Genomic DNA, 18952 nt, shown 5'->3' on the forward strand with positions numbered 1-18952 from the left:
ACCGGTCACGGGGTGCCGGCTCCCGGTTTCCCGGTAGCGGCTCCGCGGGACGGGGCGGCCGGTGCTGTCGGGGCGTGGGGAGGCGGCGGGGACCGGAACCGCGACCGGGACCGGAACCGGGACCGGGAGCGGCTGCGCTTCTCGGGGAGAGGGCGGGGGAAGCGACCCCGTGCCCCCGCGGTTCTGCCGGTTCGCGGAGCCAGAACCGGCGCGGGGGAAGCGCCGGGGCCAGGCCCGCCCAGAGTCGGTGCCGCTCCTGCACCGGGTGTGGGCGGGACGAGCTGCCCCGGCGCCCTTAAAGGCCAGGCCGGCGGCGGAGCCGGTGCTGCCGGGCCGGCTCCGAGCGCACCGGGAGCGGCGGGGCCATGGGGGCTGTCGGTGCCCTGTGCTGGCGGCTGCTGCCGGTGCTGCTGGCCGTGCACCGGGCCGCAGGTGAGCGAGGGGGACCCGGGGGACGCGAGGGTGGAGGGGACGGGGGTCCCCGGGCGGCCCGGAATGGGAGAGGAGGAGGAGGGAATACCTTTGGAGTGCGTGGTCAGGGATGCCCGGGAGTTGTCCGGGGGTCCGGAGGCAGCTCGGTGCCCGGGAGGTGTGGGGGTGTGGAGCACTGGGGGGGTTGGCATCACCCCCGGGGCAGAGCTGGCAGGGACACGTCCCTGGGGCTGCCCCCACCACCCTCCCGTGCCCCCCAGGCGCCCAGCCCTGCAGCCCCAAGTATTTTGGCCGGGATGCCATGGTCTGCGTCTGCAATGCCACCTACTGTGACACGCTGGACCCCCTGGTCCTGCCAGCCCCCGGCTCCTACGTCAAGTACGAGAGCAGCAAGGCCGGCAAGCGGCTGGAGCGCAGCGAGGGGAAATTCCAGCACAAACTCTGCGCCCCAGGTACTGCCACGGATGGCAGGGATGGGATGGACCCTGCAGCAACCCACCGTCACGCTGGGCTCCCCTCCCTGCAGATGTTGTCCTCAGGCTGGACACGACGCAGCGCTTCCAGAGGGTGAAGGGTTTCGGTGGCTCCATCACCGACGCGGCCGCCATCAACATCTTGTCCCTGCCGGAAAGAGCACAGGAGCACCTGCTGCGCTCCTACTTCTCCGAGGAGGGTAGGGCGTGGGGGACACGGGTGGGATGGTGGCAGGGACTGCGGACATCACGGACACCTCGTGTCCCGCTGTGCTGGCAGGGCTGGAGTACAACCTCGTCCGGCTCCCCATGGCCAGCTGTGACTTCTCCCTCCACGCCTACACCTACGACGACGTCCCCTATGACTACGAGCTCGCCCACTTCGCCCTGCGAGACGAGGACACCAAGCTGAAGGCGAGCGGTGGGAGGGAGCAGGGAGGGGTGGAGGGTCCCGGGGGCTGAGCTGAGCTGGCCCCTCCACCTCCTCCTGCAGATCCCCCTCCTGCAGCGAGCCTCGGCCATGAGCAAGCGGCCGCTGTCGCTGTACGCCAGCCCCTGGACCTCCCCCACCTGGCTGAAGACCAGCGAGTCCTATGTGGGGAAGGGGACACTGAAGGGGCAGGCAGGGGACAAGTACCACAAGACTTGGGCCAACTACTTTGTGCGGTGAGGAGCTGCTGGGGCCGGGGGAGCGGGGTGATACCCGGGGGACCCTCAGTGGTGGCACTTGGGGACTCCTCACGGCTCACCCCCTCTCCCCACGCCAGGTTCCTGGATGAATACGCCAAGCACAATGTGACATTCTGGGCAGTGACAGCAGAGAACGAGCCCACGGCCGGGCTGATCAACAACTACCCCTTCCAGTGCTTGGGTTTCACAGCTGAGCAGCAGAGGGACTTCATCGCCCGGGACCTGGGCCCGGCGCTGGCCAACAGCTCCCACCGCCACGTCCAGCTCATCATCCTGGACGACAACCGGCTCCACCTCCCGCACTGGGCCAGAGTGGTGAGTGTGCTGCCATCGTGGTGACCCAGGGAGCAGCCCCTGACCTTGTGGGGGCTGGGATTCTCTGTCCCGTGCAGGGCTGGGCCTCTGTGCCCCATGGGGTTGACTCTTCTCCCTGCCAGGTCCTGGAGGATGAGGAGGCAGCTCGCTACGTCCACGGCATTGGCATCCACTGGTACCTGGACTTCATCGGTCCCATACAGGACACAGTGCTGCCCACTCATGAGCTCTTCCCTGACTACTTTATCCTGGCCACAGAGGCGTGCATCGGGGCCCATTTCTGGGAGCGGGATGTGATTCTGGGCTGCTGGGAGCGGGGGAACCAGTACAGCCACAGCATCCTGACGGTGAGGCCCCCGTGTCTCCCTGGGTGCTGGGCCCTGGGCAGGGTTGCTGCTGTTGGGCAGGCATCTGAGCTGTCCTGTTGCAGAATCTGAACCACTTTGTGTCTGGCTGGACTGACTGGAATCTGGCCCTGGATCTGGAGGGGGGCCCTAACTGGGTCAAGAATTATGTGGACAGCCCCATCATCGTGGACAGCAGTGAAGGCATTTTCTACAAGCAGCCCATGTTCTACCACATGGGGCACTTCAGGTGGGTTGGAGCCCACATCATGCACTAAGCTGCCTTGTCCTGAGAGAAACCAGGCAAATTTGGCTTGTGGGGAGCTGTCCTGGGGTCTCCCTGAGGTTGCTTCTCGTTTGTCTGCTCAGTAAATTCATCCCCGAGGGCTCCCAGCGCGTGGGGCTCGTCGCCTCCAGAGAGTCCAAGAAGACAGCGCTGGAGTACACGGCCTTCCTGCGGCCCGACGGGGCTGTGGTGGTGGTGCTGCTGAACCGGTGGGTGATGCAGCCTGGCCCCCTGTGTGGGACCCCCGTCCTGCCAACCCTGTGTGAGACCCCCGTCCTGCCAGCCCTGTGTGGGACCCCCATCCTGCCAGCCCTGTGTGCGATCCCCATCCTGCCAACCCTTTGTGGGACCCCCATCCTGCCAGCCCTGTGTGTGATCCTCATCCTGCCAGCCCTGTCTGGGACCCCTGTCCTGCCAGCCCTGTCTGGGATCCTCATCTTGCCACCTCTATTTGGGACCCCCATGCTGCCAGCCCCGTGTGGTACCCCTGTCCCATCAGCCCTGTGTAGGACCCCCATCCTGCCGCCCCCATGTGTGACCCCCAGCCCCGTGCAGGTCTGACTGCTCTGCTGTCACCCCCAGGTCCCCACAGGACATCACCTTCGCGCTGGCAGACACCGTGGGGCTCCTGGCGGCCGTGGCTCCGGCCAACTCCATCCAGACCTACGTGTGGCAGCGGCAGTGAGGGGCGGTGACAATGACATGTGGCAGCGGCAGAGGGGCAGTGACAGTGACGGGCCGGACGTGCAGCCCCAGCTGCCCGCGGGCTCGGGCCGGGGGAGGCGCTCCCGGGGCCGCGGCAGAGCCGGAGGGGGGCCCCGGGGGCGCTGGGGTGTGCAGGAGGGCGGGGGGCACCGGTGCCCCTCAGGGTGGGGACCCCACAGGCTGTGGGCGCTGTGTTCTGCTGTTCCCACATTAAACACGGATGCTGCCTTGGTGTCTGCGGCTGGAAGAGAAACCTCCGGGTCCCTCCCCTGCTCCTGGGCACTGTGGCTGGGTGCCACGCCAGCGTGGAGCCTGCTGGAGCCTGGCGAGCTGGAGCATCGTGGGCAGCCCCTGTCCCTGCCCAGCCCCTCTCCCTGCCCAGCCCCTCTCCCGGGGCTCACCCTGCTGGGAGATGCTCCAGGCGTGAGTCTGCTCCCAGTTCTGAGCATGCACTGCCTGGCTGGGGCTGAGCAGAGCCCGGCTGTGCTCCTGCTGCTGTTGGGGACGGGTTTTAGGACCTAGCAAGTGGCTCGGGAGGCGCCCCAAATGCAGATGCTGCATCAGGAGCAGGCACAAAGCACTTGGAAACCCATCCTCGGTGGAAGGGCTGAGCCAAGTTCCAGTTTTCTGTGCTTTTCCTGCCAGTCTGGAGCCACCTGCAGCCTGATGTCAGGCCAGGGGCTGTGTGGGTCACACCCAGACCAAGGTCCTGAGGCCAGGGCTGGAGGCAGGGCCAGCTCCAGGGCTCAGGGTGGGGGCTCAGGGTGCCAGGCAGCTCTGGCTGAGCCCAAGCTGCTCCTGGGGCTCTTCTGGGACAGAGGGGCTGCCCAGGCTGCAGCAGCCCTGCCTGGAGCCTCCTGCTCCCCATGGGGACTGATCGAGGGGTCCCCACTGTGGTGAGGAGCCTGGGGGTGCACCAGGGGCTCAGCCAGCTCTGGCTGAGGTCAGGGCAGTTCCAGCTACTCCTGGGGCTTTTCAGGGACAGAGGAGGCTGGCCAGGCTTCAGCAGCCCTGCCTGGGGCCTCCTGTTCCCCACGGGGGCTGTTCTGGGGGGGTCCCCACTGTGGTGAGGAGCCTGGGGGTGCACCAGGGGCTCAGCACCCACCACAGCTCCGGGCTGCCTTGAGCAAGCGGGGGCAGGAGCGGCAGTGGGTGCTGAGTGTGGGCGCACCCAGGAAGGAGGGAGGCAGCTGCCAGGGCGTGAGAGCAGGAGATTAGGGCAGGGAGGTCATAATTTCAGGGCGAGGAGGGCGGCGGGGCCCCTGGGCTGAGCCGTGCGGGTGGGATGTGCCCAGGGGTGCTGTCAGGACTGACAGCCGCGATGCTGCGTGGGCTGAGCGCAGCCCGGGCGTGGCCGCTGAGTGACAGTGTCACCCTGGCACACCGCAGCCACGGGGATGCTGCTCCTGCGACCCTGCAGCTCCGGGAGCTGCCGCCAGAGTCCCGAGGAGAGCAGCCTGCTCCTGCCCCGAGGCTGTTGGTGTTTGTCCACAAGAGGGAAACGTTTCTCCAGGATCACGCAGCCAGTCCCATCCCCACCACCATCCCTCTCCCTGCGGGGCTGCTCCCCACCTGGTTCTCACTTACCTGGCCCGCTGCTAGAGCTGGTGGCCGGATGCTGAATCACCTTGGCCCACGTGCCCGGCTCCCTGCGCTCGCCTCGGTGCCCAGGGAGCGACTGGCTCCGGGATAAACGCAGCGGGGGCGAACCCTCCGACGTCGCTGGGCTTGGCTCTGCTCATTAATTCTTGTGCAAAGCCTTGGCTTGTGTGCGGCTCGGGTGAATGGGGGCTGCTGGGGTCCCACCTGGAGCCAATGATCACCCTGAGGATTGTCCTCACGTGCTCTGGGGTCTTGCTGTTGGGAAGGAGTGATGCTACACTGAGGCTCTTTGGCATAAATATTAACAAAGTCGTGATGCCCAGAAAGGTGACTCAGCCCAGCTCCGTGTCCCTGTGTCCCCATCCACACTGGCCCGGCTTAGGGACAAAATTCACCCTCTGGTTCCTGTGAGAACAAAATTCACCCTCTGACTCCTGCGAGGACAAAATTCACCCTCTGGTTCCTTTGAGAACAAAATTCACCCTCTGGTTCCTCTGAGGACAAAATTCACCCTCTGGTGCTTTTGAGGACAAAATTCACCCTCTGCCTCCTCTGAGGACAAAATTCACCCTCTGACTCCTGTGAGGACAAAATTCACCCTCTGGTTCCTCTGAGGACAAAAATCACCCTCTGCCTCCTCTGAGGACAAAATTCACTCTCTGGCTCCTGTGAGGACAAAACTCATCCTCTGGTTCCTGTGAGGACAAAATTCACCCTCTGGTTCCTTTGAGAACAAAATTCACCCTCTGGTTCCTGTGAGAACAAAATTCACCCTCTGCCTCCTCTGAGGACAAAATTCACCCTCTGGCTCCTTTGAGGACAAAATTCACCCTCTGGTTCCTCTGGTGGCCCCTTTGACCCCACCTCCTTGAACGAACCCACCCGAGAACTGCAAAGGGCTGTCACACCACGCCACGAGGCCCCTGCGACCCCCAGGAGCTCCCCCTCGTTGGAGCTTGGCCACAAGAAGCAGCTCTGGGGGCTTGGTGGGGCTCCTGGTATCTGCTGTGCCAGCAGAGGCGTTGCCCGGTCCCTGGCTCTCACTTTTCCTGCTCAGCAGGGCGCTCTTATCAGCTGCTGTTGATAAGGATGAGCTCCAGCAGCCTCCGCAGTGTTTTTCTTCCAGGAGCTGTGGGAGCTGAGCCAGCCGGGGGGCTGTGCTGGATGGGGGGCAGGAAGAGCTGGAGCTTGGAATAGGAAAGGGGTGAGTGGGGGCATCCTGGATGCCTGGAAGCGAGCTGGAAGGTGGCTGATTGCCTTAGGAGCTATTAATCCCTCCCCAAAATTGGGGCTCATTAGCCTGGGTGTAGCAGTCTGGTCACACCTTAATCACCCTTGGAGGTGGGAGAGCCACGGTGCAGCGGGACAGGGACAGGAGCTCCCTCCTGGGGCACCTGTTTGCCCCCTGAGGGGTCACCAGGGCCTCCCTGGCCCCATCTGCCCCAGCCCCAGTGGCTCCAGGTGTCTCATGGCTCAGCTCCCAGCACAGGGGTGGAACTGTGGCAGGGCCCACAGCAGGGCAGCGCTGGGGGTAGGAGGAAATTTGATAAATTGATTTGCCCCAGAGCTGCATCTGATATGCCAGAAATGGAGAAAATTAGTCACAAAGTGCTGCTCCACCCATGGAAGGAGAGCTAACGGAGCAGTTTAACCCTGTGCAGGGCAGCCCTGAGCTGCTGGTGGATGCTCCAGGCCAGCAGAGCTTGGCTGGGAGCTGTGGCCGCTCTCCATTCCCTGGGTGGAGGTGCTGAGGGTGTCCCCACAGTGAGGGGTACCTGTCCACAGCAGATGGCACCAGGGAGGGTCTGTGTGCCCAGGTGAGCTGGCCCAGTTCAGCCTCGGCTTGCTGGGCTGGAGGGTGGCTCCTGGAGAAGCAGGGAGTGCTACAGGAGCACCAGAGCTGCCCTTTGCTCCTGGAATGGTGTTGGGACAGCAGCGTCACCTTTGAGGGTCCACCTGCTGTTGTTGCCCCAGGAGCTGGGCTTGCTGTGCCACTGCTGTCACTGCTGCTACCTTCCCCAGCACATGCTGAGTTGGGGAGAGTGCTGCCAAAGGCTTGGGCAGGGAATGACAGCAGCCCCAGCTCCGTGTGGCCAGCCCTGCTGCGCCCCTAGGCTGCCCTGAGCTCTGCAGCCATGTTCACTGGCTTTGCCTGGGTGTCCTGGACCTTCCTGCACGGCCCTGTGGCTCCTGGGGGACAGTGGGGACAGCGGGGTGGCGGGCAGGGATAAGTGGGTGTCCTGTTGGAGGTGCCCAGCAGGACAGACAGCCGTGCCATCAGCCTGCCCTTGGCTCTGCTGGGCTCTCAGGGGCTCACCCACACCCTGCCTGACAAAATCATCAGTTCTTCCTTCAGCGGGGTCTCGGATCTGCCCCTGTGACAGGGGTGGACCTTTCACCCGGGCCCAGCTGCCAGCACCATGTCCCTGTCCCTCCTTGCCGTGGCAGTGAAGGGACCCGGCGGGAGCAGCAGATCGGCGGTCCCGGCCCCGGGGCAGGTACGGGCCGGGAGCAGAGCAAGGAGGAGCTGAGGGGGTGGGAGAGGCCGTGCTGCGGAGGGGAGGTCTCCGAGCAGCTCCCTGGCAGGCCAGGTGGGGAGGCTGCACTGCTGAGGAGGAGGAGGAGGAGGGCTGGCGGCAGCGCAGCTCGGGAGCAGCCGGGGTGAAGGCGGGTGCGCTGCGGGCTCCTGGCGGGGATGGACCCTCCCCAAGCAGGATCAGGGTGCTCGGGGGGCATGGAGGGTGCGGCAGGAGCTCCGTGGCACTGACCCCTCCATGTCCCTGCCGTGACCAGGGTGTCCCCGCCGCAGGTGCTGCTCCCCGGGACCTTCCAGAGCCGGGGGAACGCGGAGGGGCCATGGGGGCTGTCGGCATCCTGGGCTGGCTGCTGCTGCTGCCGGTGCCGCAGGTGGCAGGTGAGCACCGGGACGTCCGGGGGTGGCAGCGGGGCTCGGGCACCCCGGGGCAGCGCGGAGCTGGGCGCCCGGGAGGTGCCGGAGTGCGGAGCACGGGGACGGCGGCACCTCCGCGGGGCAGGCGGGGGAGCAGACAGGGACACGTCCCCGAGCCGCCACCCTCCCGTGCCTCCCAGGCGCCCGACCCTGCATCCCCAAGGATTTTGGGCACGGCTCGCTGGTCTGTGTCTGCAATGCCACCTACTGCGACACGCTGGACCCCGTGGTGGTGCCAGCCCCCGGCTCCTACGCCAAGTACGAGAGCAGCAAGGCCGGCAAGAGGCTGGAGAGGAGCGAGGGGAAATTCCAGAGCAGCCTGAGCACCAGAGGTACTGTCACAGGCGGGTGGCGGTGCCACCGCAGGGCCCCAGGCAGCAGGACCGAGCCGGGCTCTTCCCGCAGGGCTGCTGCTGACGCTCAACATCTCCGCGCTGCACCAGCACGTGAAGGGCTTCGGAGGGTCCCTCTCCGATGCTGCTGCCATGAACATCCTGAAGCTGTCCCAGGCAGCCCAGGACAACCTGCTGCGCTCCTACTTCTCCCAGAGCGGTGAGCAGCCAGAGCACGGCGGGGGGAGCGGGCCGTGGGGTCGCCAGAGGGGGCTGTGCCTGTCCCCGCTGCAGGGACATCGCCACCTGGATGCCAGCTCCGGTGCCTCTTGATGCTTTTCCTGCTCCTCAGGGATCGAGTACAACCTCATCCGGGTCCCCATGGCTTGCAGCGACTTCTCCGTGCGCCCCTACAGCTACGACGATGTCCCCAACGACCACGAGCTGAAGCACTTCAGGCTGGCGGACGAGGACGTGAAGATGAAGGTGGGAGGCTGAAGCCGCTGCCATCAGCACCTCTGTCCCCTCTCGTGCCGGGACCCCCGGGAGCGGGTGCTGCTGAGCCCTGCACACCGTGGCACGGTGCTTGGGGACACTTGTGGGAGCTGGCACCTCCTCCGGGGCACGTCCTGGCGCATCCCAGCTGGCAGTGGCAGGGTGAGCAGCCACGGCGCTGTGCCGGGGGTGGTGCTTGCCGGCTGCCAGCCCTCGCTGAGGTCCTTTCAGTTCTCCCGTGCTGCCGGGCCCTGTGGTTTTGGGGAGCCGCAGCTGGAGCTGACCCTGTCCCTCTGCCCCCTCCCACAGATTCCCCTCCTGCGCCGGGCTTTGGCCATGAGCAAGCGGCCGCTGCTGCTGTTTGCCAGCCCCTGGACCGCCCCAGCCTGGATGAAGAGTAACGGGGACGTCCGTGGCAAGGGGACGCTGAAGGGGAAGGCAGGGGACAAGTACCACAAGACCTGGGCCAACTACTTCATCAAGTATTGTCTGGAACCAGCCCGGGATGGACAGCGGGAGGATCGGTGGGTGGGGTGGGGTCTGGGGAGGGGGCAGCACAGCTGATTCTGCCCCCAATTCTCCGCACCAGGTTCCTGGATGAATATGCAAAACGCAACGTGACCTTCTGGGCGGTGACGGCACAGAACGAGCCGCTGGCGGGGCTCTTGACGCCCCCCCAGGCCCCCACCATCGCCTTCACGGCCGCGCAGCAGCGGGATTTCATCGCCCGGGACCTGGGCCCCGCGCTGGCCCGCAGCCCCCACCGCACACGGCTGCTGATGCTCGACGACCAGCGCATCCACCTCCCGCACTGGGCCAAAGTGGTGAGGAGCAGCGCCCCTTCCTGCCCTCAGCCCCGCTCCCCAGCCCCAGGCTTTGTGGGAGATGGAGCCCTGGCCTCTCCCAGCCCTAGAGTGGGAGCAAACCGGGTCTGCCGGAGCCGCCTCCGCCCGTGCCCGGCGGCAGTGAGGACAGGAGGTGGCACTCACACCCCGGATCCCCGGGACCTGGCAGCACCTTGGCCGGGCAGAGTTTTGGCTGGTTTGGTTTCACCCCCACGGTGCTGTTTGGGGATATTGCCTAGGAATAGGAGGAAAATATCCTAATATTAGGAGGAAAGAAAGTAAAAACGTGCTGCTCCCTTGCCTCCATGGCTGCACCACCCCAGGGGGGTGTGGAGGGAGCACCAGGCAGCAGGAGGGGGCAAGGGGCCCGCTGAGGGGCAAACCTGTGCCCACCCCCTTAGCACTGCACCCAGCGAGGTGCCCAAGCCACGTTGGGGCAGCAGATCCATGCTAGGGTGCTGCTCCAAGGGGTGCAGTGCTGCAGCGTGTGGTGCCCACGGGAGGTGGCCCTGAGAGACCACATGGAGTCCGTGAGTCCATCCCTGCAGGCTTCAGGCGTGGGTGGGCTCGGTGTGAGACATCTCCCTTGCTCCCCAGGTCCTGGGGAATGCCACGGCTGCTCGCTACGTGGCTGGCCTGGCCGTGCACTGGTACCTGGATGCCATTGTCCCACCTGGCTGCAGCCTGGAGGCCACCCACAAGCTCTTCCCTGACCATTTCCTCCTCTACACGGAGGCCTGCACTGGCTTCTTCACCTTCCGCTTCGCCGTGTCCCTGGGCTGCTGGGAGCGGGGAGACCACTACAGCTACAGCATCCTGACGGTACAGCCCCCAGACCCCCTCACACCGCCCACCCGGGCTGGGGCAGCCCCCCTCAGCCCCTGCCCTGCCCCACCAGGTCATGAACCACTTTGTGTCTGGCTGGACCGACTGGAACCTGGCCCTGGACCTTCAGGGAGGCCCCAACTGGGTCAAGAACTTTGTGGACAGCCCCGTCATCGTGGACGGCAGCAAGGATGTCTTCTACAAGCAGCCCATGTTCTACCACCTGGGGCACTTCAGGTGGGTCAGGGGGGCTCGGGGGCTGCCACCAGCCCCAGGCCAGGGGCAGAGCCCCTCTCCTGGTGCTGTCCCCACAGCAAGTTCATCCCCGAGGGCTCCCGGCGGGTGGGGCTGCACAGCAGCGGCCGCTGCCTCCTCTGCCAGCTGGAGCACGTGGCCGTCCTGCGCCCCGACGGCGCCCTTGTCCTGGTGGTCCTCAACAGGTCAGCCCAGGTCCTCAACGGGGGGTGGGGGTGGTGCTCAGCCCCAGCCCTGCCGGCCTGCTCAGCCCCTCTTGCCCCCCAGGTTTGGCCGGGATGTGCCCTTTGGGATCCAGGACCCCGCCATGGGGTTCATCGAGGCTGTGGCTCCAGCTCACTCCATCCAGACCTACCTGTGGCGCCAGCAGTGATCGCCAGGGGAGTGCTGGGGGGCTCAGGGGGGCTCTGGGGGTCAGCTCTTCCTGCACCCTTTCCAGCATCCCTCACGGCTGGGAGCAGAAGGTGATGCCCTGCCAGGAGTGCAGCCCCCGCACGAGGGGCTCCGTGCGCTCCCGGCACCGGGACCTGCTGCTCCCCAGCCTCCCCTCCCTCCCGGCGCTTCCCATCCCCCTGGAAGCTCCCCCTGCACCGTCTCCCGGAGCACACTTCCACACGTGGCCCCCTTGAAAGCTTCGCGTGTGCGGCGGGCGCCAAGTAAAGCCATGACGCGCTCCCTGCGGAATGCGCCCTTCCCGTCAGCGTTTCCTCTGCGCGCTCGGAAATCGCTCGGTTTTCCTCGCCGGGGCCAGGGCTGCCCCGGGGGCTCCGGCCCCCGTGGCCTGCGGGTGGCTCCTTGTTTATCCCTGCAGCTGGAGCCTCCGCTGCTGCCAGCCCTTGATTCGTTCCATATGTGCTGTTGGTTTTCCCCAGCTTACTTTTTTTTGAGGGGGAATTTAAAAAAAAAAAAATCCAAATGTCAGACGCTGTCGGAAAGGCAGAGTAAATGATATCAGTGTCCCCATCCACCAAACCTGACGGACGAATTAGGCTGGTGCCACCTCTCCAGGGTGGCCTCTGGACAGAGTCCCCTCTATTCTGGCTGTGGCCAGCACCGGCCGCAGCCCGCAGTGACCTCCCCGTCCTGTTTGCCTTCCCTAAATACCAGTTTCAGTATTCCCTGTGCCTTTGGGAACGTTACCAGCACCTTTGAAGTACAGGAATGAGAAAGCCAGAGCTCTCCTTGGCCAATGCCCCTGTGTGGGAGCCACGGAACTGCTGAGGTTGGGGAAAATGAAAACCCCAGAGGATTTACAGCTGGTTTATTGGAGTGTGGTGTGAAGGTGGCACCGGGCTCCGTCCCAGCCTGTTCCTGGAGCACACCAGCCTGTCCTGTGCTTTTATCCATGTTCCTGGGGAGTGCTGGCCCCAACGGCAGCGGGGTCTGGCTGCCTGTGCTTGGAATCACAGAATAGAGTCATGGAATCCTTGAGGTTGGAAAAGACCTCGGAGATCATCAAGCCCAACCGTTCCCTCAGCGCTGCCAAGGCCAGCCCTAAATCACGTCCCCAAGTGCTCCTTACACGTTCATTAAATCCCTCCAGGGATGGCAACTCCACCACTGCCCCAGGCAGCCGATGCCAGGGCCGCACAGTCCTGCCCATGAAGACATTTTCTTTAATATTCAACCTAAATCTCTCCTGGGAAACGCCACAGCTCTCCTGATGCAACTTGAGGTCATTTCCTCTTGTCCTGTCCCTGTTGCCTGGGAGCAAAGCCTGACCCCCACCTGTCTGTCCCCTCCTGTGAGGAGCTGTGCAGAGCCAGAAGGTCCCTCCTGAGCCTCCTTTTCTCCAGAATGAGCTCCCCCAGCTCCTCCTGGAGCTCCAGACCCTCCTCAGCTCCATCCCCTTCCCTGGACATGCTCAGACCCCTCCTCAGCTCCATCCCCTTCCCTGGACATGCTCAGACCCCTCCTCAGCTCCATCCCCTTCCCTGGACGTGCTGCAGCCCTCATGAGGGGCACAGAACTGACCTCCAGGATTCGAGGTGTGACCTCATCGGTGTCCAGCACAGGGACACTGCCCTGCTCCTGCTGCCACACCGTTCCTGACACGTTGGGAATGTCCCCTTCCCAAGGGACACGAGAGCTCTGCTGTGCTGGGATGGCTCACACGGAGCTCTCACCCCCGTGTCCAGCAGGAGGAGCAGGGCCTGGGGTGGGGGTGTGTTGGGGAGGTGTTTTCTTTGTGGGAAGGGACTCTTGGGGTACGTTCCTTGAGCTTTATTTGCAGCATCAGCCTCATTACATGATTCAGCCAATAAAAAGATGGTAAAGCTCAGGTACAGCCAGCAGCAGCTGAAGATTTATTTGTTACAGAGCACTTGAAAAACTTTCTAGCCAATAGTAATTACAAAAGCTTACAGACAATTGTTTCAGCCAATTACTAAAAGTACTAAAAGTACTAAAAGTGCTCATTGTAACATTTTCTACGTTCAGCCTGCGCAGCTGCAGCCAGTTCTCTGTTCTGTTCCTAAGGCCTGCTCTTCCAGCTTGCTGAAAACCTCCTCACCTTGGCTGTTTCCCACGGGGGGCTGTGATCTCCAGCCGGGGGCTGTGGCCCTGCCTGGGGGCTGTGGTTCCTGGCTGGGGATGTGGCACTGAGTGAGGGGCAGTGGTCCCAGGGTGGGGGTCTCCTCCTGGCCACCCTCACCAGCTGCCCCAAGGGGACCCCGGGGAGCTGCCACCCCCCCGTGCCTCTGCCCTCCTCCTGTTTCTCCCGCGGAGCAGATGCCTGTAATTAGGAAGGATCCCAAATTAGACGGTGTGGAGCCCAGACTTGTTTTGCCGATGATAAACCGCTGCTGCTGGCTCCACCCAGCCCACGGCATGGAGCTCCGGCCTCGGGGGCACGGCGGGGGCGAGGGGACCGGGGCGGGCTGTGCCCACCCCAGGAGGGGTCGGGAGTCCCTGCCCTGACCGGCTGCTACCTCTGCCCGTGCCAGGAAAGGTCCTGGAGCAGCCACAAACGGGACACAGGTCGTGGTTGTGGCACTGGTGGTGGCAAAGCCGAAGTGCTGCCAAGAGCAGGGAGCCAGCGTGGGCACAGCCAGCCCTGCCCGAGGTGTCCCAGGGGCACAGGGCTGCTCCCGTGGGGCTCTTCCTGGTTGTGGGGGGTGATGGAGACACTCGGGGGGCTGGAGGGCGTCCTCCCCTCCCCAGCTTCCCTCTGGCCACTGGAACAGGTTTCAGGAGAGCTTTGCAAATGCTGCGGTGTGTGGAAAGCTCACTGGAGCCAGGTTGCAAAATCATCCCCAGGCTCCTCTTCAAACACAGAGTCCCATGAGCTGTCCCATTCCGAACTCACCTTTCCTGCTCCTCCAGAAGCGTCCCCTCCCACCAGGCACAGCCGGGACACGGGACCCGCCACCGCTGCCACAGAGCCGCGGCAGCAGGAGCTGGTTTGGCAGCAGGTGAGTGCCCTGGGCCCCAGGTGCCTTCAGCAGGTGGGAATGGGGATGGAGATGGGCATGGGACAGCCCTGGGCAGCAGGACCATGCTGAGGCCGTGCCCTGGCCGAGCTGGGCATCGTTCCCTGGCAGGGAGTGGGAGGCAATGCAGGTGGGACAGCTGCCTGGCCCTGCTCCACATCCCACAAGAGCTCGGGGAGCAGCAGGGCAGCACCATCCCACCCTGCCAGAGGTCCCCAGGTGTCCTCAGCCTGGCACCGGGGTCCCGAGGCTTGGAGGTGGCTCCTCCTGTGCTCTCGTTGAGAGGCTCCTTGCCCAGCACCACGGGAAGGACAGGACAAGGTGTGAGCCCCTGCAGGAACAGGGGAATGTGGGGCTCTCCATGCCAGGGCTGGAGCCCCAAACCACTCTGGCAGGACAAGCCCCAGCCGCCAGGCATGTGGGATTGGGAGTGTGGAGCTGTTTGCTGCTGGGCATGGCTCGGGGGGCACTGGGGATACAGGGTGCAGCATGGCATAGCATAGCATGGCATGGCATGGCACGGCATGGCGCAGCTGTGGAATGGCTGAGGAGGGAGAAGGAGTGGGAGGGAGCTGATGGGAATGAACAAAGTTGCTGGGCACAGCCAGCGTGGGCAGCTAGGAGCAGCAGGCTGCAGGGGTGGCTCACGCCTGGGGGCTGCCCACACCTGGGGGGCTGCACCCCCACCTGGGACAGAGCCAGAGCTGCTGGTAGAGTCTGGAGGGGTGGGAGGGAAGAGGGGTGCTGGGCTGGAGCAGCGGGCAGAGGGCAGGACAGGCTTAGCCCTGGCAGGGAGGGGTCTGTGTGATGTGGGCAGTGGGATGATGCTGGGGCTCTCCCTGCCCTGTCTCTCTGTCCCTGTGTGTGGCTGGGCCAGGCTGAGAAGCTCGGGGTGCTGACACCTTGCTCTGCTCCCAGCGTGTCCATCGGCATCGTCGGAGCCGCCGCAGCAGAGGTGCCATGGGGGCAGGCTGTGCCATGGGGCCAGGCTGTGCCAGTGTCCTGGGCTGGCTCCTGCTGGCACAGGCAACCCTGCAGGCCACAGGTACGTGCTGGCACATGTCCCTGGGCTTTGGAGGGTGGGAATTTGGAGTCTGTTGTGGGTCAAAGGGATGAGCTGGGCTCCTGCCACAGCCCTGGGTGCCCACCCGCTCCTTCCTCTGCTGCAGGTGGCCGTCCCTGTGATGCCAAGGATTTTGGGCATGGCTCGCTGGTCTGTGCCTGCAGTGCCATGTACTGTGACACGCTGGACCCCCTGGTCCTGCCAGCCCCCGGCTCCTACGTCAAGTACGAGAGCAGCAAGGCCGGCAAGCGGCTGGAGCGCAGCGAGGGGAAATTCCAGCACAACGCCAAGAGCCCAGGTGCCACCCTGGGCTGCGGGAGGGCCTGTCCTCCACGGCAGGGCGGGCTGGTGACACTGTGTGTCCCCACAGATTTCCACCTCACCCTGGACACGGCGCAGAGGTTCCAGAAGGTGAAGGGCTTTGGTGGCTCCATCACTGATGCAGCTGCCATCAACATCCAGTCCCTGTCCAAGGCTGCCCAGAGCCACCTGCTGCGCTCCTACTTCTCCGAGGAAGGTGAGCCCAAAGCTCTTGGGGTCTGAGATTTGTTCTGAGGGGCTGGGGGATCTGGAGCCCCCAAAATCAACTGGAGGATGGCCATCACCCCCTGCCCTGTCCTCAGGCATTGAGTACAACCTGGTGCGGGTGCCCATGGCCAGCACTGACTTCTCCGTCCGCCTGTACACCTACGCCGACGCTGAGGACGACTTCGAGCTGAAGCACTTCAACCTGACCGAGGAGGACACGCACATGAAGGTGAGTCCTGCAGGAGGATCTGAGGGACTGGGGCTGCTGCAGGCAGGGGATGGGACGGGATCCATGGGATGGGATGGGATCCATGGGATGGGATGGGATGAAATAGGAAGGGGATCACTTCCAATAGGGAGGGAGAGGACTCATTTGTATTCCTAGGTGGGATGGGGAAAGGGAACACCTTCCTGCCTCTGGGGAGGGAGGTGACTCCTCCTGCTGTCCAGCACTGGGACAGACCCAGCAATCTCTGTGCCATCCCACTTCTCCCTAGATCCCCATCCTCCAAGCAGCCCAGGCAGTGGCCAAGAGGCCGCTGTCTCTCTATGCCAGCCCTTGGACCTCCCCGGTGTGGATGAAGACGAATGGAGCAATGACAGGGAGGGGAACACTGAAGGGCAGCCCTGGGGACAAGTACCACCAGGCCTGGGCCAAGTACTTTGTCCGGTGAGGAGCCACGGGAGTGTGGTGGATGCCAGGGGTGCCATACCTGGAGCTGGGGCTGGCACAGGTGTGACGGGGCCGTTCACCTCCTATCCTACGCCAGGTTCCTGGATGAATACGCCAAACACAACCTGACCTTCTGGGCAGTGACAGCAGGGAACGAGCCCACGGCTGGTGAGATCGTCTTCTATCCCTTCCAGTGCCTGGGCTTCTCCCCTGAGCACCAGAGGGATTTCATTGCCCGGGACCTGGGCCCGGCGCTGGCCAACAGCTCCCACCGCCACGTCCAGCTCATCATCCTGGACGACCAGAGGGTCATGCTGCCCTACTGGGCCGAGGTGGTGAGTCCCCACAGCAGCTGTCCTGGCCCCACAGCTCATCTCCCAGCCCTGGGCAATGGTGACCCTTTTCTCCTGCCAGGTTCTCAAAGACCCTGTGGCTGCCAGCTACATCAGCGGCATCGGCATCCACTGGTACCTGGATTTCCTGGCACCCATCGACCTGACGCTCTCCATCACCCATCACCTCTTCCCAGACTATTTCCTCCTCTCCACCGAGGCCTCCACAGGCTCCTACTTCTGGGAGCCCAGGGTGGTCCTGGGTGGCTGGGACCGTGGGAGCAAGTACAGCCACAGCATCCTGTCGGTAGGGCCTGGTGGGAGCCGTGGGCACGCTGCCCACCCTGGCCAGCCCCGGGGCCTGCCCGTGGCTCAGTACCACCCCCTGCCCTGCAGAACCTCAACAACTACGTGACGGGCTGGACCGACTGGAACCTGGCCCTGGACCTGGAGGGAGGCCCCAACTGGAGCAAGAACTACGTGGACAGCCCCGTCATCGTGGACAGCAGCAAGGATGTCTTCTACAAGCAGCCCATGTTCTACCACCTGGGGCACTTCAGGTGGGTCAGGGGGGCTCGGGGGCTGGCTTCAGGCACCAGGTCCTAGGTACCACACTCTGCTTGTCCCCACAGCAAGTTCATCCCCGAGGGCTCCCAGCGTGTGGGACTGGCTGTCTCCAAGAAGTGCCACCGCTGTGACCTGGAGCACTCGGCTTTCCTGCGCCCCGACGGCGCCGTGGTGCTGGTGGTGCTGAACCGGTGAGTGGCTCAGTTCTGGTCCCCGGAAAAGGCCCCACTGACCCCACTGAGCCTCCTGCTTTCCCCACAGCTCCCCCACGGATGTGTCCTTTGGGGTGTCTGACCCGCACGTCGGCTTCATCGAGGCCGTGGCTCCCAGCGACTCCATCCAGACGTTCCTCTGGAAGCAGCCAGCCTAGCCTGGCACAGGAGAGGTGCCAGCGCCAGGAACACGCTGCTGGTGCCAGCTTGGAGAGAAGACTCCAACGGGCTTGGGGCTGCAGCACATCCCCTGCGGCCCAGAGGACCTGTTTCACCCTAGGGCTGCAATGCTTGTGCTTTTCTAGATGTTTCATAAAATAAACAGGTTTTCTACAAACTTGTCTGAACCCCTGACGTCCCCTTGGTGCCAGCTCAGTGGGCAGGACTATGCCAGGGGCAGAGGAGGCAGATTTGCGTCCCCATGGGTGCCATCCCTCCTCTGCCCAGGTTCCTGAGCATCCCCCAGCGCTGGTGCTGCAGGGCTGTCCCCCTAAGGGGTGGCATCACTCTCCTGTCTTCCACTGCAGCATCCCCCAGGCAGGGAAGGGCCCAAAGCTGCAGTCAGGACACGCAGGCGGGATTCAGAGCAGAGCCCTGGCGTCGGCAGCTCCAGCTTCTCCCCGGCCAGAGCAGGGGGCTGTGCTTTCTCCTGCTGGAGCAGCCACCAGCCCCTCCAGCTAATGGGAACCGGGAGCACGGGGCGCATAGTTCCTGAGTGACGTTAGAGGGGAGCGGGCTGGGGGGGGGTTTGCACTGAGTCATCCCCCTCCCAGCGGGGCCCCTCGAACTGGGCCAGTACGGGGGAGGCTCCGCAGCTGGCCCAGCACCGTGGCTCTGCTCCAGCCCGGTGTGGGGGCCCCTGGCTGCTGCAGCCGGGTGCGGGGGGGCACGGCAGCGCAGCCTGGGGACATTCAGCCACCGCAGCAGCGCTGGGATGCCGCTGGCGGTGGCAGCCGGCGGCCAAACAAGCGAGGGCTGTGTGCCGGGCTGGCCCCACGCCGCCTTTCCATCTGCGCATCCCGAAACCCGCAGCGGCCACGCCGGGTGGCCCGGGGGAGCGCGGGGGCAGCCGGAGCCCAGGCGGCCGCCCCCGACCCCGCTGGCAGCCCAGGCGGGGCCGTGCCAGCTGCAGGAGCTCCCCGGCGCTGGCAGGCGCGCTGGAATGCAAACAGATGTCAGCGCTGGAGGGATCCCGGCTGCTGGAGCGGGGCTCCGGGTGTCCCGCTGGCAGCGGGGAGCGCTCCCGGGCTGGGGACGTGTCCTGACGAGCAGCCTCGGCTGCCCTTGGCTCTGCTTTTGTGTCTCGGCTGTGCTGCCGAGCTGGCAGCGGCGTGGAGGGGAGGTACCAGCCCTGCAGAGCTGCTGTCTGCACTGCCTCGAGGGCTGCCACATGGGAGTGATGCAGGGGAGATGTGGGGCTCGGCCCCACAGCTGCTGGGGAAGGGACAGGGACACTGCTCAGATGCTTTTAGGTCCCCCCTATGGGACCTCAACACCCAAAACCGGAGTGAGGGGCAGAGCCACAGGCACGACCCATTGGTGCCTGCTGCAAAACCCCAGCCTGGGCAACTGGGGAAACTGGGAAGGGCCTTGGGGG

The 18952-nt window shown here is 64.6% G+C and overlaps 2 protein-coding genes across 14 annotated transcripts; both read left to right on the forward strand.

The window, feature by feature from the left end:
- The first annotated feature begins 49 nt into the window (after positions 1–49).
- On the forward strand, positions 50–3567 carry LOC120498943 (lysosomal acid glucosylceramidase-like). Of its 2 annotated transcripts, XM_039702245.1 has the most exons (10): positions 222–432; positions 693–884; positions 959–1105; positions 1186–1319; positions 1399–1571; positions 1673–1910; positions 2033–2257; positions 2341–2504; positions 2624–2749; positions 3123–3565. In XM_039702245.1, the coding sequence occupies exons 1-10, from the start codon at positions 366–368 to the stop codon at positions 3223–3225; spliced, it is 1569 nt and encodes a 522-aa protein (XP_039558179.1). In that variant the 5' UTR covers positions 222–365; the 3' UTR covers positions 3226–3565. The 2 variants fall into 2 exon arrangements, with proteins under 2 accessions (XP_039558180.1, XP_039558179.1); XM_039702246.1 differs by lacking the exon at positions 693–884 and having other exon boundaries at positions 50–432; positions 885–1105; positions 3123–3567.
- A 2269-nt stretch (positions 3568–5836) lies between these two features.
- Positions 5837–17680, forward strand: LOC120498940 (lysosomal acid glucosylceramidase-like). Of its 12 annotated transcripts, none has more exons than XM_039702235.1 (13): positions 10150–10291; positions 10368–10531; positions 13808–13962; positions 14899–15025; positions 15150–15341; positions 15414–15560; positions 15667–15800; positions 16069–16241; positions 16342–16579; positions 16659–16883; positions 16973–17136; positions 17209–17334; positions 17405–17680. In XM_039702235.1, the coding sequence occupies exons 2-13, from the start codon at positions 10486–10488 to the stop codon at positions 17511–17513; spliced, it is 1836 nt and encodes a 611-aa protein (XP_039558169.1). In that variant the 5' UTR covers positions 10150–10291; positions 10368–10485; the 3' UTR covers positions 17514–17680. The 12 variants fall into 12 exon arrangements, 11 of the variants coding, with proteins under 11 accessions (XP_039558168.1, XP_039558171.1, XP_039558174.1 ...); XM_039702236.1 differs by having other exon boundaries at positions 13826–13962; XM_039702238.1 differs by having other exon boundaries at positions 13874–13962.
- Positions 17681–18952: the final 1272 nt, after the last annotated feature.

The sequence above is a fragment of the Passer montanus genome, unplaced genomic scaffold (genome assembly GCF_014805655.1).
Source record: "Passer montanus isolate IOZ18808 unplaced genomic scaffold, ASM1480565v1 scaffold154, whole genome shotgun sequence".
In the NCBI taxonomy this organism is placed as follows: Eukaryota; Metazoa; Chordata; class Aves; order Passeriformes; family Passeridae; genus Passer; species Passer montanus.

Coding starts and splice junctions, on each gene's coding strand:
- LOC120498940 (XM_039702230.1), top strand. CDS start 7,268: ATGTCCCTGTCCCTCCTTGCCGTGGCAGTGAAGGGACCCGGCGGGAGC. Junction 7,762..7,937: donor GCCGGTGCCGCAGGTGGCAG/GTGAGCACCGGG, acceptor CGTGCCTCCCAG/GCGCCCGACCCTGCATCCCC. Junction 10,292..10,367: donor ACAGCTACAGCATCCTGACG/GTACAGCCCCCA, acceptor CTGCCCCACCAG/GTCATGAACCACTTTGTGTC.
- LOC120498943 (XM_039702245.1), top strand. CDS start 366: ATGGGGGCTGTCGGTGCCCTGTGCTGGCGGCTGCTGCCGGTGCTGCTG. Junction 433..692: donor GGCCGTGCACCGGGCCGCAG/GTGAGCGAGGGG, acceptor CGTGCCCCCCAG/GCGCCCAGCCCTGCAGCCCC. Junction 1,106..1,185: donor CTCCTACTTCTCCGAGGAGG/GTAGGGCGTGGG, acceptor CTGTGCTGGCAG/GGCTGGAGTACAACCTCGTC.